The 16,046-nt window shown below is 47.1% G+C and overlaps 6 protein-coding genes and 1 non-coding gene across 7 annotated transcripts; 3 read left to right on the top strand and 4 right to left on the bottom strand.

Annotated features, from left to right (window-relative positions):
- Positions 1-91: 91 nt before the first annotated feature.
- Positions 92-2,119, bottom strand: BDV37DRAFT_250629 (uncharacterized protein). Its single transcript, XM_032082196.1, has one exon. The coding sequence runs from the start codon at positions 1,857-1,859 to the stop codon at positions 636-638; it is 1,224 nt and encodes a 407-aa protein (XP_031940583.1). The 5' UTR covers positions 1,860-2,119; the 3' UTR covers positions 92-635.
- Positions 2,120-4,309: 2,190 nt separating this feature from the next.
- Positions 4,310-5,215, top strand: BDV37DRAFT_272205 (uncharacterized protein; the record flags this gene model as incomplete). The annotated part of the gene is made up of 1 exon (XM_032084836.1): positions 4,310-5,215. One exon carries the CDS (start codon positions 4,310-4,312, stop codon positions 5,213-5,215), a length of 906 nt encoding a protein of 301 aa, XP_031940582.1.
- Positions 5,216-6,059: 844 nt separating this feature from the next.
- On the bottom strand, positions 6,060-6,132 carry BDV37DRAFT_t128. The gene has a single exon. It is a non-coding gene; the product is annotated as a tRNA-Thr (tRNA).
- Positions 6,133-7,441: 1,309 nt separating this feature from the next.
- Positions 7,442-8,168, bottom strand: BDV37DRAFT_250626 (uncharacterized protein). Its single transcript, XM_032082195.1, has one exon. It carries the CDS (start codon positions 8,154-8,156, stop codon positions 7,800-7,802), a length of 357 nt encoding a protein of 118 aa, XP_031940581.1. The 5' UTR covers positions 8,157-8,168; the 3' UTR covers positions 7,442-7,799.
- Positions 8,169-10,479: 2,311 nt separating this feature from the next.
- Positions 10,480-12,304, top strand: BDV37DRAFT_250625 (uncharacterized protein; the record flags this gene model as incomplete). The annotated part of the gene is made up of 2 exons (XM_032082194.1): positions 10,480-11,303; positions 11,386-12,304. The coding sequence occupies exons 1-2, from the start codon at positions 10,634-10,636 to the stop codon at positions 12,300-12,302; spliced, it is 1,587 nt and encodes a 528-aa protein (XP_031940580.1). The 5' UTR covers positions 10,480-10,633.
- An 877-nt stretch (positions 12,305-13,181) lies between these two features.
- Positions 13,182-14,883, bottom strand: BDV37DRAFT_145490 (glycoside hydrolase family 75 protein). Its single transcript, XM_032078883.1, has 8 exons — positions 14,578-14,883; positions 14,459-14,524; positions 14,256-14,392; positions 14,051-14,199; positions 13,762-13,986; positions 13,548-13,658; positions 13,344-13,454; positions 13,182-13,268 (listed from the first exon to the last, which is right to left on the bottom strand). Exons 1-8 carry the CDS (start codon positions 14,842-14,844, stop codon positions 13,195-13,197), a joined length of 1,140 nt encoding a protein of 379 aa, XP_031940579.1. The 5' UTR covers positions 14,845-14,883; the 3' UTR covers positions 13,182-13,194.
- A 372-nt stretch (positions 14,884-15,255) lies between these two features.
- On the top strand, positions 15,256-15,530 carry BDV37DRAFT_250623 (uncharacterized protein). The gene has a single exon (XM_032082193.1). It carries the CDS (start codon positions 15,352-15,354, stop codon positions 15,505-15,507), a length of 156 nt encoding a protein of 51 aa, XP_031940578.1. The 5' UTR covers positions 15,256-15,351; the 3' UTR covers positions 15,508-15,530.
- The last annotated feature ends 516 nt before the right edge of the window (positions 15,531-16,046 follow it).

Genomic DNA, 16,046 nt, shown 5'->3' with positions numbered 1-16,046 from the left:
ATTCTGTTCGGCAGGCTACCTATGCTATTCTTCCTAGAGTACGATCTCAGAAAACTAAATTGACAAAAGCATCAATAGCCAAGTATACTGGTGTCAGGTAAAGTAGGCCTTAAATGCCGTATAAGCTTATAGCTTTCTTAATATTTTTCAAGGCAATTCGGCGCTTTATATATCCATTTCTCTCTTGTATTAGGAAGTACATGCTACTCAAAAAATAAAGTTATTATCAGGTCTATTTCTTAATCAAGAAGTTAGGGTTACTCCTTTTGTAACTGTTTCCCATCTTGATTCCATGGCATCACTGTTGTCTTGTACATCATTCCATATGCTTGATATTCCAGACTAGATCTTTTCGTAACTCATGATAAATGGGGCCGAAGCCCCTGCGTTGAATAGATTATTTTGGAACCAATTTCGAATTGCCTCAGCTGTTCCTTGCACATCAGGCTCAATATGGAAATCCTCCGGCATCGAAGAGGCCGCACCGTTTCTGCAATTTAGGGAGCATCGGCAACTAGTAAGAGGATGGCCTCGACGAATTTCAAACGGGCGCGGTGATCTAGGAACACATCTCGCAGAGTCTGGGGTCAATACTCCACCCCGTGGATGATATGTGCGCATGTCGAACACGTCAACTATGAGCGGAAGTGATATTTGTGAGGACTCCAGGGGCAGCGTTCGTCGCAATCACCGACAGCTCTCCGGTCCCCTACAGGATGGCTCCTCTGACAAGCCCACTGGTCGTCTGGAACAGACAGATTTCCAATCCCGAGGCATCTCTCGACGTAAAAGTCGTATACTGCTTGTCCTGACCCCTCCCCCACACGTAACGGCCCTTTCCGGAGACATGTCAAAGTGCTATTGCATAGACTGCAGGTCGATACATGCGACGGCGTCCAGCCAAAGTCCCCATACGTGTTACAGACGCTGGCGAGCCACAGATCGACCGCCCGATGTGCACATCCCAGACGGGGTATCATAGAATCCTCCTTTCCCAGCTGCCCTGCTTTGATTGCTAACTGGTATTCCACTCTGACCTTCAGCACATCGTTCTCGTCCAGGTCTGGTAAGATCCGAATCTTGATTTTCGACGATCCGTAGTTCATGGTACAAGAGTGCCAGCAGAAGGGTTCCCTGGCACCGGCACCAAATTGTGTGGCCAGAGCTGTCAGAGCCTTCTGTCGCACTCGCAGAAGCTCAACAAGATTCATTTTCCCACGAAAGGTCAACTTGATGCATGGACATAAGTCAACAACACCTGCGAAACTCCCCAGGTTACAGCCTCTGTCTTCAGGCTGATGTTTCCGTTCTCGCTGGGGAAAGGAAGTCGGCGTATGTAGCTGTAAGCATCTGGAACAAGCGAGCCAGCGTCTGTTTTGTAGAAGTTTGATGAGTTCCCACCGGGGAGTTGCTAAGTTGTACTCGTTGCGATAGTGTTTGAATAGCGGGGCAAAGTCATGACTGAAAGACAGGCATTCTGAGTTTAAAACGGCATAATCTAGTAGGAACAATTTCCTGCAAGTCAAGGCAAGGGTCGCTCGAGAAACCTCTGATAAATGGGATATGATGTGTAGGAGTAATTCCGTCGGCAGTTTAAGAAGATAGCAGCCTCCACTAATATGTGCCCTTCCTTGGCCCCGGGTTGATGGCCAATGTCCGGTTTCTAACGAGGCTACCCACTTTTCTGTTAGACGCTGAAGGCTGAATATCATATTAATCGAAAATGCTCGTCTCAGGCGTTGTCTCATTATAAAGGCGAGGCTCGTTTTGCTCCGACCTTGAGTTTGAGACATCTCCTGCTGGCCGCAGTCAACCATTTCCTGACTGGAGTTCATTGCTGTGTCAAGGGATCTGGACATGTCACACCTCTGCTATCGCTTGGCGTTGTAGAATTCGACGATAGTATGAAAGGTTATTTAGCAGGAAAGTTGAAAACCTCGGATCGAAAATAAAGAAAAGCAAAGGGCGGCGATACGTATAAGGGAAGCCTTTATATTCGTTGGGAAGTATCGGCAGATTCCATAAGGCGTTGTTGACTCGGGAGATGCCCAGCATGCTTGACGTATCTCCATGAGGTGGGCCGAAGTTTCACGACATCGTAAGGCACACAGCTCCACGGCGCTAAAGCCTTGGTATACGGTACTGATAATCTCTTTAGCTCAAGTTTTCGACATAGTCTACACATGTGTTGCATGTAGAAGAGGTATTCAAAGCTCAGCCGATGTGTCAACTCTACTTTATTCACCTAGGATTTATTTTGCGCAAGGCGCGGTATTTATTCTCGCAGAGGTCTGATACATCAAAGCTTGTTTCGTTGAATTGGCGCCCGAGCGAAGGCTAAGCCAGTTTATTAAGTACTAACTTGTCCCACATGTAGTGTAGAGCCCATCGTAAGGTGCCATTGGGACAAACTGTCCCATTTATGAATTAACTATGGCCTCAAAATGCAACCCTTTTCACACAAGTTCCGTATCTTCTCCACTTGTGCTTCAACCGAATAGCGCCGCTTGCAGTCACAGGACCAGCCCTAGCTCGGTGGGGCCGCTACATATCGGACAATCGTACAATCGTACACATGGACATACGATATTGGTCATTTCACAGCCCTACAGCTCATGAGGTCAATTCTGTGGGTCGACATGACATGGTACTAGTAGCACCAATGTTTAGAACTCAAGGTGCAATATTATTTACTTCGCCCAGATCATTTCTACCTAGTAATTCTAGTCGCGAGCGCTAGAGCGTCAACTGCACCAGCAGGGATGAATTCGCATCGTGACTTCCAGAAGCCCACGTCTGCAACTTTGTTTTAGGTAAGGAACAGGGAAGACGAATTCCCCACTCGAGGTATAGTACCAAGATATATGCCACTACAGGACGCGGCTGTTATGTGATATGCTCGTTCATCAATTGTCGGAACTCCTCCGAGTTACTCTTAATTAAGTGAGGTGTCACCTAATGAGGCCAAGTGAACAAGATATATGTTTACTCGTCCAAAGTATAGAGGTGATGCATTTATAGCCCTTCGGGGACTTGCTTGTCTGCTTGTACACTGATTGTTCTGCCCACCATTGGCAAGGGAATCATTCACCTGCATTTATCCTCTTCCACTAGAGCTTTCATATACCTCTTCCTAATCCTACACCCTATTTAACCGAGACTAAATATACTTATTCTCGAGTAATGGCTGGGCTTTGAGACCTCAAAACCCCTATACTCAATAAAGCATTAAGTAAAAGCAAAGAAATAGAGTAATCAATCATATCATGACACTATATTCATATATCCTTACCCATGACGTTATAACATGATGTAAATGTTGGTATCAAATGCTGAACCAGCGTGGACATCTAGATACTATATTATGCCAACTCATACACTTTCTGCAGGTGTGGTATATATCTAACTTTATAATGGCATGCATCATGCGCTCGGACGCATGTCACTAAGCTGTGTACAACCAATCGTCTTTACTTACGCTGTGTTTCCATGACAGCCAAGATATGACGTTGTAGCAGTGCTGTGAATCTTTAAAGAGCCATGTGCATTGCATTCATGATTTCTCCCTTTACGTCATTGTATTCTAGTGCAAGCCACAGAATAAACTAGATTTGGTGATATGAAGCATGAGGTGCTCATATTCTACAGTCCATGTTATATGCTGTAATTCACACTTGACTTTTCTTTAAAATTAGACATAGTCCTACACTTTCTTTCAGAAGAGTACTACTTGTGAACAAAAAAGGCGGTCTAACACTGCAAATAAAAACAAAGACACTATGCTTTGGACCGGACCTAACCGAGTGATTCACTGTCAGTGAATTGGAAATACCTTTCGCGTGAGGCATTCTTCTGCCCTGTTTCACCTTCGCATCTCTATTCACACAACATGTTCCCTTTCAAACATCATCCTGCATTCATACCCATACGTATCACAAAAATGGAGTATTTTCTTAAGCAAGGTAAGTTGCCTATCCAGTGTTATAGGGCCAGCTCCTGTTCTGATCTCTGGATAGCGTCTCAAGAAAATGCGCTCAACCCACTGTGCGAATTACCGGAAGAACTAGTTGAAAATATTGTCACCTTTCTGAGTGCTGCGGATTCCACGAAAAGATATCTGTGCGACCTGCGACTGACCTGCACACATCTTTACAGAAAGTCGTTGCATTACTTTGGACGCGTGGTACTTCATACTGTGCGTACAGACCTTGGCTTCATAAGCTTGCAGCGACTTATGAGGCTGGCAGCGGACGACCGTTTGAAGGATCATGTACACCACCTCCTCATCAGAGGGGCTTTCAATAGCTGTATGGGAGCCGGTTTCCAATGGATGAGACATAGTACGGGTCCGCTCGATATGAAGCAATCACTAGGAGCCCGCTGGTTGCGTCACGTCCTACTCTCATTACCCAACTGCAGGTCATTTTCTATCAATCTCAACTACGGATGGAACGATTCATCGGCACATTCTCACCTGGGACCCAGTGACGGCATAAACATGATTACGAACATCATTGCGGAGACCGGCATTCCTGTGCGATCCTTCCACGTGTACGCCTACCCGAGCAGCAGCAGATTCGCCTTCAACGATGTGGATCCACGGTGTCTTCAGTTCGACACCCTCAAAAGCCAGACCTTCATCAACAGCTGGGCACACGTTGAGAAACTAAGGTTTCAGCACAATTTCATCCCCGGCAATATCGGCGAATGGGTGGCCCGGGTGATCACGCTTGCCCCGAAACTGAAGATGCTGGAGATTAGCTATGACTACACCCCCGAGGCACAGATAATCACAGCCCGTCTGGCCTCCAGGCCAGTCGTACTCTCCGAACTGCGAGAGCTCGTCCTTACTGAAGCGTCCGAGATGGACTGTGATGAGCTTCTGACACTTCTCGGCTATACATGCCGCACGCTGCAATGCCTGAAGCTAGAGCGTCTTCAACTGAAGAAAGGCGGCACCTGGATTCCCCTTCTAACTCTACTGGATCAGTTCCCTTTGCTCGAGGACCTTCACTTGTTTTGGTTGAGTACTGGTCAGAGAAGGGTTCTGCATTTTGTGTCGCTGACGAAATACATCCCCAAGACTCTGCAGGGAAAGTTCCAGCATGAGTGCAAGCAGTTCTGGGGTATGCCGAAAACTGTCTATGTCGCGTACCGTGGCGATAGCATGTCGGTGTTCCTGAATGCTCTATTGATGTCTGCCCAAAATGAATGAATATGTGTGTGCATTAAGAGGATTTGAATGTTGTGAAACAGTGTGGTGGTGAGGAAAGTTACAATAGGCCTACCCAGAGTATGCAAATTAAACTAGCATGATACTAGGTCAGAAAATTAGTATGGCCTCCGGACAAACATCTAGCCCCAACCGACGACACAACCTGCTGTGCAGTTGTATGTACAATCGGTGGCCACAGAACGTTTTCGCTTCGGAACGAATGAGTCATCTCAAAGAGAGTGCGGTAGGTATCATATGATGCTGGTGCCACATTATAACTACTTGATCGCTATATCAGTCCATTGAGAAGTTCATAGGAAGCTCTACCTTCAGGTCCACTGCAATTATCGGGATGATATAGGACCATTCCTGAGATCCTCTTTTATCTCCGAATTAACAGTCGCGCTTTTTCTTTAGCTTGACCGCGGGCCCGGATGATGAGAACGATCGCTTTTAGACTAGGTCCAGTATTCGCAAATGCAATTCGAAAAAGATTGTATCGTCAGTGACAGTGTTACATAAAAAGGCCAGATTGCATATCAGTGGCCTAGCAAAGGTCTGTCCTCATCACTAGGGCCGGAGATCGGTCTTGAAACTCGTAGGGCCCAACAGGGAATGTTTTATATATGGCCTGCAAGACACAGGAAGACGTATGTGCGTGTTGATTGATAACAGGTCCGGGGATTGATCATAGTCAAGTCCCAAAAGAACAATTTAATTGGATATTTTTAAACGAATATGGAAGAAGGATTTGCATTGCAGTCTTCAATCAAGACTCGCCGGAAATTAATGCTGTCATTGCTCAAAAATACAGGTGGGAAAGGGAAAAAAGAAATGCTTCAAATGCTCCCACGCGGATTTGAACCGCGGACCTCATGATTACTAGTCATGCGCTCTACCAACTGAGCCATAGGAGCTACTTGATGTTTGAAACACAATTATCGAGGCTTATATAATAAAGTCTATAATCTGTCGTAAACAAACCATCCGTTTACGTCTATCCATGTTCATGATGTGTAGGTGTCAGCCTTTACAAACCAAATCTCAATTGAAGAAAGCAAGGTCGTTCATTTTAGCTTTGTCTCTTCTCCTTTTACTTTTTCTGCTTTAGCTCTACATTACTTAGTAGATAAAATTATACTTTTTTCAAATATTATATTGATTGTATAGTGAGGTGGCTGATCTGAACATATATTTGTTCCCCGCTCCGCCAATTTTTATCCCTGTTATCTTCCCACGATACTCACAACCAAATCTTCTAAGTAAAAATATACTAAGCTAGAAACTTTCAGATGTCTCCCATGATGAAAAGTCACAGGGGCATGAGTTCCTCCCCAACGTTACTATTATCACGAATTTGGCCTCTAAATCCTACTGAGAAGAGTAGTTTCCACAAAGAATCGACTATACTCTACCATCTCAAAGGGTTACAGTCTTACAGATACCCCCTTTCATTTTCCTGTTTCCCCTTTCATTTTATTTTCTATTTCAGGCTCATTTCATCTGGCGAAAGAAAGAAAGAAAGCTTAGGAGGTGTCTGCCTGGTGAAGCTACAAAGGTTGTAGTTTGTGACTCGTCGCAAAGTACAATGTCAAGGTGATATTTTACATGTAATTTCAATTGGTTTGATTGAAGCTAGAAGTTAAACTGAGAAAGTCTTGAGCATTTTGGTAAGTACTTAGTCTAAATCTTAGCTTGAAGAACGTGAGGTGGCCACGCACTTTGGCTCTCCCATGGCAAAGCCGTCAATCGATGCGAGTATCGCTTATCCCCTTTATCGACAGTGAAAGCATATAATAGCCCAATAATATCTCTATATACCGGCCACTGGATGGATGCAAGGAAAAGGAAATTCCATGGCTCGGAGTAAAACAAAAGGGCTACATTAGTCCCATGATCAGAGACCATAAATTACCCCGGACCTTGTCCCATTGAGGAAACGTTTCGGTTGGCGTGCTGGACCCGCTGATATTCGGGGAGTCAAAAGCTACAGAGCTATATACACCACCATGGTATACAACCCTCGAATCCCCTTATTGCTTCCCTTCCACTGTTGGTGGCGAAGGGTAGAGTGTACTGTTCAATAATGTGTGGGGGATCAGTTTGGATAACCCCCTCTATAAAGGCTCTTATCCATGCCGTCTGCGACCTTAGCCGTGACATTCTGTGGCATTGTCCCAGCTGCAATCTCGACGTTTGTATTTAAACTGGGGAACAAGTTGTGAGGATAAAGATCAAGCATGTACTACTCTAGCACACGAGCACTACCGCTTTCTTTACCAAAGTACATAGTACTACGCTCGTTGCAGTGCTGCCGATGTAAAACCCTCTTCGTCGCAGATATTATGCATTTCTTCATTAGCATAAAATGAAGAAGAAAAGAAGCCAGCAAGTCTATACCGCCAAGCTAGGTTATCGCCCCAATTTTCCTGCCATCTGCCGATTCCAGAGTTTGCGGTCGAATCGTTGCTCTAATAGAGCCTGCGCATCACCCGCGTACACGAAAACTTTGCCACCGAATACCTTGGGGTCTTTATCATCTTTGAAGTAGATCTGGCAATCTGCAACTTTGTAGGCGTTCGTCTCATAAAAGCGACAGCTTCTGGGCTTCTTCTTCGGATTTCACGAGGTACGTAGATCCCGTCACCACATCCTCTTGTTTCCCATTGATCAGGGCGGGATAATCGCCCCATTTCGCAATGGCGAAACCATTTACCTCCGCTTTGCGGAGTTGCGGCTCCTTCGGCAGGTCGAGGATCCTTTTCAGCTGGGCCGTGGAGGTTAGAGTTCCATAGAAGTAATATACTGGAAACGTAGGCGGGAAGTCGACTGGCTCGTCGCGCTGTAGAAGGTAGTCTGGTGGCGCTGAAACTGGCTCCTCCTTGGCCGGGAATAGGCCTGGAATCTGGAGTGCTTTGGATTCCTCTGGTTTCTGGGACATTTCGCTGTGCACAGAGATTGTACGATGCGAAAGCTGGACAAAATGTCGATGTCAGAAGGCTTGGAAGAAACTGGGAGAGGCAGCAATAATGGTGCCTAAGGCGGTGAAGGGGATGCTTATTCTCTTTGTCTTTTTTGGATCTTCATTTGATGGTTTCATTGTTGTTTCTTGGGTTTTGCATAGAAGCCTTTCATGGAGACAGACAGATGTAGGATATTCGCATCCTGTCGATGTCCATGCTCCTCTTCTTCACTCGTCCCCTCTTCCAGTCTGCTTGTGGCTTTCTGCTCTTGTGACTTGTCAACATGGACATCAACCTAGGAGGCTGAACCTTAGGGTCTTCATTAGTTTTCCATAAATTGTAGATATTAGTTATTAAGGGCGCTATTCACATCTTATTTTTCAGCTAAAATAGAGGATATATTGATTAGCCCAATATATACAATCTCCCAGGTCACAGGTGCTAAGTGGTTGTTGAATTAACTATACTAGAAGTATTGCATATGCTCAGATAGCGGTGATAACTATAGCTTAGTTTGCTAGATTAATAATTATAAAATACTTAAACCTAGCCAAGATCATGTTGGTCCTGTATGTCTATTGATCCGTCAGCGAACACTGTTTGATAAAACCATCACAATGGCCTCCGAAGAGGAGCACAGCGATAAAATCGCCAAGTCACATATCGCTACGAATGTGGAAATAGAGCAGGGCTACCTAGCCGAGCTACCAAAAGATATCGACAAAAAGTTTGAATAGGACTATGAATCTGAACGATTACCATTCCTCGAGGATCTATACTACCTGAGTGCTCAACTGTCTTCTGCTCAAGACACCACATATTTCGAACCGTCGTACCTGAAACCGAGTGGAAGAAATGATCCATAGATTTAATAAGAGCGAGATGTAGTTGCTAGTATTCTTTAGTTAATAATTAGGATGATAGATGATAGTAAATAAACTGCGTCGTGTATCTTAGCCCCGGGTCAGGGTCTCCGTATCTCACTTGACGGCTGTCTGTGGTAAGGAAGCAAAGGAGAAAGGAGGAAAATCAAGAAGTATAGGAGTACTGTGGCACGGAGAAACTTGTCTTTGCTCTCATCTTGTTTGACTTTGATTGTCCTAATGATGATATGAGTCCTACTGTGTTTGTCTCTCATTCTTTCCCAGAACTGGGGATCTTTCCAGCATGTAGCTGGACCTGGTACTTGTGCTAGATTTGACCATTCTCTTCAATAGTATGGCCGTAACCGAAGCGCACGCCTTGGTGTTCGAGGTCACTTTGGAGCTTCGGCCACTGGGACGTTACCCTCCTAACTGTTGGCATCACCGACTTTTCCCAGGCCTTAGAGCCTCGGCCTGTGGTGGCTTCCATGACTTTGCCCCAAGCTCGATGCGACATAAAGGTCCGTGCATGTGGGCGCAGTGTGCGCAGCAAGCTACTCTCCAATCATTTACCGCCGAATCTAGTGCGACTTTTAATATGACCAACCAAATAAGTATTAATACGAGGATTGTTCCAAGCCAAAAACATCTAGATATGAGCATAGAAATGGGGGACAACCGAAATAGGAAATCCGAAAGACAAACTTCCCTGTTGCAAGGATAGGATATTGGTGTGCTTATTTCCACACGCTAGCCACAGTATGCAAGTCTTTAAAAAGATTATGTTACATAAGTTGATATCACTCGAGATTTTATTCAACCTGGAGGATTTTGAGAGTTTGCAGTGATAGAAGTCCTACAACTAATCAAGAACAAGTTAAACGGTACTAGTTAACAAGACCCTGAAGAATGGTTGCTAAATCATCTGCTTCGTCCCTCACAGATAAGAACATAACGAGTCCCTCGCACCTGTATCCTAGCATGCTTCAAGGCCATTTCGATAGCTACTCTGTATCAGTCATTGCAGCTCCACACTGACACTGCATATTTCTCAGCTCTGAAATGCACAAAGAATCGTCGAACGGATATATGCCTGGATAGTGGACACTCACGCAGATGTAGTACGTATGACTGGTTCCCCAGCTACAGGAGCAATCGCTAGTTTGTACATGCCCACACTTGGCGGCATAGCAGGCCCACATTATGCTAGACCATTTATCAGTACCGTTTTCCTAGTGTTCTGCTTTGGAGAGATGATTGACCTTGTCGTTAGGTAGGGTGATAGAAAGTAACAGCACACTCTGTATAAAGCACACGATAACGACTTCTGACGTTTGTTTCGTGAGGCAATGGATGAAGTCCAGTGATATTCTTGTTCTGGGGTTGAGCTGTTGCCGGTGGAATTACCAGATCGTGGCATATATAGCCTCGACCCAATGCGGCTCTGCAGCAAGGCAGACACTGGAATCCTTTTTCGTGCCAAGGACACCGCCACGTTTCCTATCTCGAATCTTTGCTGATGATCATTATGAGGATCGCCGTATTCCGAACCATCATGTGATGAGGGGTAAACCTAGTCATTGGTGACTGCGATGCTTAAAACACCGCAGGACAAAACGGAAATAACTCCAACACACTGGCCAACCATGACTGCTAACGCCAATGCCAACAATGCGAGAGGCCCCTATATAGCCCAAATACATTCCAAGTTGCAATCACGGCCATACCTAGGCCAGCTGTGTAATATCCTCCAACAAGAAGACAACGGTGTCACTCGTTTCGCCCTCGTCACTTTGAGCAGGGGAGCCACTCCACAGATTCACGAATCCACCGAGCTCAAACAAGCCAAGAAGATTATCGAGCAGAAGCACAAGGAGCCGGTCGCTCGATTTCGCGTATGCGTCGTCGAGAATATTTCTCCCGCGTTCATTGAGTTACTAGGATCGGCATGGGAGCTGAGCGAGGAGTTTTTTGTCGATCATGCAGTGGGATGTCGAGGGGACTTGTCGCGTGTTCCATTCAACTTGGCATCCATTCGCGAACGAGCTCCGTTTTTATGTGTCGATGGGGTTTTGTCATACAGTGCGGCGGATGTAGAGGCTGCCTATGGGGATGAGGCTAAACCGATACCGAAATACCTCTACCGAGTGCGAAAACATTATTTCCGGCGGGATTTTCGGATTCGTTCGGACGGGAAGGGGTTCCAACTCGATACACGGATCTCGTACTATGTCAAAAAGCTACGCGACAACGATTGGATCGGTCAGTGAGTGGTTTTGATATTGCCTGGCCCATCGTCATGTTCTGGTTCCATGAAACATGCGCTCATATAACGTTTAACCAGCCGTGTGTCTGATCGACCCCCCCATCATCTCCTCCAAAGCATCAGACCTTCAAGGAGTGATCCGATTTCCGCCAGCCTCGTTATGGCAGAATTCGTTGCACTCGGCGCCCCGAGATATCAGATGCGAGGATGGGTTATATGAGGTCATGACCCAATTTCTCCGAGGGGAAGGAGCGGGCTATTATGAGCGGTGCCTTGTAACCCCATTTACCCCAGCCGCGTTCTTGTTCCTCTACACAGCATTAACATGGCAAGAAATGTGCAATAGACTGCGAGTCACTATCAAACGGCTTAGCTTTGCGGAGATCCGAGCTCATCCAAGCATGGAATTGGGTGAACGACTGCATGAAATGCGCGAAAATCTGTTTTACATGAAGCAGTCGCTCACCCAAGCTTTACAGGCACTGCGTCGCCATGGGGAATATGATGGCGGCCATGTGCCTTTGAAACAGGAAGACAGTAGGAGGAAAAGCCTCAGGGAGGAAACTACCGTTCAATTTCGAGATATGTCCCGAAGTTTCCAGGTTCTATTAGAGGATGTTATTCAGCTGGAAAACATGGTCTTGCACTCCTTTGACGTCCTGATGTCCTCGATCGTTGTCCAGGAGACACAGATGTCCCACAAAAACAGTGAACTGGGCATCCAGCACAGTAAGCTTGGGATCGAACAGAGCAAAATGGGCCTGGAACAGGCAACTTCAGTGAAAATACTGACGCAGCTAGCGTTTCTGTACATTCCTCTCACCTTTGTGAGTGGTGTATTTGGAATGAACCTCCAGGAACTGAATGGGAGTGGGCAGCACATTTGGGTCTTTTTCGTGGCGTGTGTGATCGCTGCGATGTTGACATTTACTGTATTGGTTATTTTTCGCACCCGTGTCAGATCTTCTAAAGGAGTACAACCGCTGGATGTCTGATTTTGTCTTGGAACAACTGAACAGAATTGTATACTTCTAGTGGTTACTTCTAGTGAAACTATATTAATAATACTGGAGAAAACAAGGCCCAGTTTAACTCTACTATTTTTTACTAATTCTAGTAGTAGCTGAATATACAACATACGGTCTACTGTACTACTATAAATAATTATATTCCTTTTCAAAGAAAGTATTATTGGAGTAATAATAGACAATAGGATATACTTTAGACATCTCAGCTATTTGGGAGGGAGTTTGTGGTCTTCTGTGAGACTTCCTGAGGTGTAGCCAAACTGACAATGACTGAAACTGGTATGAGGCCCTAAAGTATGATGTCAAACCGTATGCATCCCATGGACCTTAGACTCCGCTACTCAAGGCTCTACTGGCCATTATCGATTTCTATAAAATACCGGTCAATTCTCGCTATCTTTGGGGCAGGCCCAGTTGAACTCCTGGCGGCTTATTCCCCAACTGGTGGGGAAACATAGTATACCAGAACACCGCCGACGCTGACAGCGTGCCGTCGAAGCCAATGTCAGAGATCGGCTACTTCGGCCCAGCTAACAGAACATGGAGTTGATGGAACTTCATATATTCATAATGTTCTATATATACTCAGCCGCAACACCAGGCCCTCCATCCCATGCTATATATACATCTCATGCAACTGTACACTGTCCACGCCGGCAACTGGCCGTTGGCGAACCCAGCTTTCGCTCTAAGCGAGCTTCTGTACATCCGGGGTATAATGTAATGTAACCCTGCCCTCTCCATCTTCATCTCCACCTCTATCTCTTAGTTTATATATAGCATCCATTAAGTTCCACCAGTCCATCCCCAATCCATCACCGCGTGTAACCCCCAGCCCGAAAGACGGCCTATCCCGCCCTTAAGCGGCGGTGCACTTGCCGTTCTTGCAGGCGAGCTCATCGGAGCATTCATCGTGACTAGAGCAAGAGGCACCTGTAATTTCCCCAGGAAAACATAGTTTAGTTAAATGGTTACCGCAACGGCTTAGATACGTGAACCCCGACATACCCGCACAGTGGCCCTCCCAGGAGCAAGATTCCGCATTGTTATCCACCGCGCAGACACCGCTGATGCAAGCAAGCTCATCGGAGCAATCGTCGTTGCTTGAGCAAGAAGCACCTGCAAAAAAGAAAGAGAAGAAAGGAAAAGTTTAGCCCCCGAAAAAATCCAGAATAGGAAAATACATGGCATAGCCCGTGTTCAATCTCTTACCCTTGCAGTGACCCTCCCAAGTACAGCTCTCTGCGTCTCCGTCGGACGCACACTTGCCGCTCTTGCAGGCCAACTCATCGGAGCAGTCGTCGTTCGTGGAACAGCTGGCACCTTTATTTTGGGAAACGTGGTTTAGTGGTTCATTCTTCTTCTTTGTCTAGTTGTCCTTCTTCTCCAGAGGAGGAAGAGTCGGGTGGGGAGTTGTTGTCCTCACCAGCGCAGTGGCCTGGCCACGAGCAGGACCCGCCTGTGGGCTCGGGCACACTAGTTGTCGTCAGAGTGGTGGGCGGGTTGCCGCCGCCGCCGCCGAGGTTGAGGTTCTTGGCCAGGGCGCCAACCAGGCTGTCGCCCATAGAGCGGAGAGTGTCGAAGTTGGTGATGTAGTTCTCGTTCAGGGCGCTGCTGGGGAGAACGGCGTTGTCGCCGGTGAAGACGATGTCTGGGTTGGTGGTTAGTGGTGTGTCGCTAGTGAGATAATGAGAGATTGACGGAGAGGTACGTACAGGTGACATCGGCAGCGGTGTGGCCCTTGTTGCCGTTCAAGTCCTCCTCGGGGAAGCAGGTCCTGGCCATGATCCAGGAGGCTTCACCAGTGACCTGAGGGTTGTCTCCGTTGGAGTCGCCGAAGATACCGTAGAACATCTTACCGTTGCTAGCGGTGGCATGGTGTTAGCAGGCAATCAAGGGCATCCTGGGCAATTGGCCTACCAGATCACGGCAGAGACAGCATTGCCCTTGAGCTTGGACTTGTTCGCATCCAAGAACTTCTGGGGGATGACGATAAAGGGCACTTCGTAGGCGGACAACGCGCCCCAGTTTGTCGCGTCCTGGCCGTCAGGGTTGCCCTATGTTTGTTAGACTCTTTCGTGATGGAGAGAAAGCTCAGCGGAGTTGCAATCGTTGTTCTTTACCTTGCAGCCATGGTTAAGTCCATCACAGTCAACGTCCATGTCAGCCACGAAGGAGAAGGAGGCACCCTGGCTGGTGCGTTAGCTACTATATACTCATGAAGGTGCTGGACGTTACTTGCCTCGGCAAAGTCCGCCCAGTCGCTGTGAATGGTGGACTTGGTAGAGCCCTGGCCGATAGGGTAGGTAGCTGCAGAGGGAACCTTGCTGGCCTTAGCAGCAGCAGCCTGGATAGCAGCAACAGGAATGGAGCTCGATGCCTGGAAGAACTTGGCCGGGGGGCCTCCGTTTGGCTTGTTGTAGTCAGCTCCGTTGACCTTCTGGCCCATGGCCGTGCCACAGACGGCCAGGGAGAGGGCGAGGCGGCTAGCGAAGTTCTTGATAGGCATGGTGAAGATGTCCGTACTCAACAGGAAAGCAAGACTGTGGTTGTAGACGTAAGATGCTTTTTGGCATGGGCGCCATGGTGGATTTATAGTAGAATGGATGTGTCGGAAATGGCTTATACTCTATGGAACGGCCCTTTGTCCGATAACTCAAAGTTCGTTTCGTGTGGCACGGTCTAATTTCCCGGCTGTTTCGAGACCGTCCATGGGCGGATGTAGTAGTCTCTGACGACAGTTGATTCGTCGGATCTTGAGCCACTGCTACGCGAAGGTAGGACTATAGAACGCCTCCATTTACTGAGTAGTATGTCTCACCTGGCGGTCCTGTCATGCTTCGAGAATGAACCATGCGGAGCACTAGTTGCAGAAGGATCATATGAAAGTGCTTGAGTTGTCCTTCCCCGATGCATACTAAAAGCCCATAGTTGTCGGTAGGGTTCCGCCGGGCAGGGTCCACAGTTGGTCTCCCAAAATTGGTTCCATGGGCAGTGATGTCCAGATCCGCCGGATATGATCTCCGCCACATCGAGATTGACATCCTTTGGCAGGGGTACTGTTGGGTCTAAATTGTTGTGCAACACGATTGTCGCTGAACAGAGGGGAAGGACTTATTCCCCATGCAGCGCCTACTTTACCCCATGCTCCAGAACCCTGAGAATCTACTAGCAACGTCCTCATGCAGGTGTAGCCGTAGCGTTGCGTTAGACTGGTATAGGAACTCCCCGAAGGTTCCTGAATAGGTAGGTGCCTGGAAATACTGGACTTTACCCAGGGGCCTCGGCCCCGACGCTAAGGCTAACGGCGCCATATGAAGGGCCAATTGGTAACATGTGGGGTTTCAGGTGGAGGGTCGATGCACTACGGCGCGAAGCGAGAGCGATTGCCGAATCCAGTTAATGATCTTATCAACTGATTCTCCGAGGTCCACATGAAAAAAGAAAAAGAGTCCGATAGCAACAGCACGTATTGGACTCGTGGTGCTGGGGGATAAACATGGCATTTGGTCTGCATAATGCAGGTACGCGCAAAATGTGCTTATCTCGATGTGTAACCATTGGCTCGTGGTGTCATGTGATAGTGTGTTACCCTAGACGCGGCAGCAACAGCGGCAACTCATTTTCTGCAGAGGCTGGACGCTTGCATTGTTAGCTAATTAATTGGACCCAGCCCCGGCCCGGACCAAGAACATGCCATAGTTCAGTACG

This window comes from Aspergillus pseudonomiae (assembly GCF_009193645.1).
Source record: "Aspergillus pseudonomiae strain CBS 119388 unplaced genomic scaffold BDV37scaffold_41, whole genome shotgun sequence".
Taxonomy (NCBI): Eukaryota; Fungi; Ascomycota; class Eurotiomycetes; order Eurotiales; family Aspergillaceae; genus Aspergillus; species Aspergillus pseudonomiae.
Note: the sequence above shows the minus strand (reverse complement) of the source record. Positions and strands in the feature narration are given on the sequence as shown.

Coding starts and splice junctions, on each gene's coding strand:
- BDV37DRAFT_250626 (XM_032082195.1), bottom strand. CDS start 8,156: ATGTCCCAGAAACCAGAGGAATCCAAAGCACTCCAGATTCCAGGCCTA.
- BDV37DRAFT_145490 (XM_032078883.1), bottom strand. CDS start 14,844: ATGCCTATCAAGAACTTCGCTAGCCGCCTCGCCCTCTCCCTGGCCGTC. Junction 14,525..14,577: donor ACTGGGCGGACTTTGCCGAG/GCAAGTAACGTC, acceptor CGCACCAGCCAG/GGTGCCTCCTTCTCCTTCGT. Junction 13,455..13,547: donor TTGGGAGGGTCACTGCAAGG/GTAAGAGATTGA, acceptor TCTTTTTTGCAG/GTGCTTCTTGCTCAAGCAAC.
- BDV37DRAFT_250623 (XM_032082193.1), top strand. CDS start 15,352: ATGATCTCCGCCACATCGAGATTGACATCCTTTGGCAGGGGTACTGTT.
- BDV37DRAFT_250629 (XM_032082196.1), bottom strand. CDS start 1,859: ATGTCCAGATCCCTTGACACAGCAATGAACTCCAGTCAGGAAATGGTT.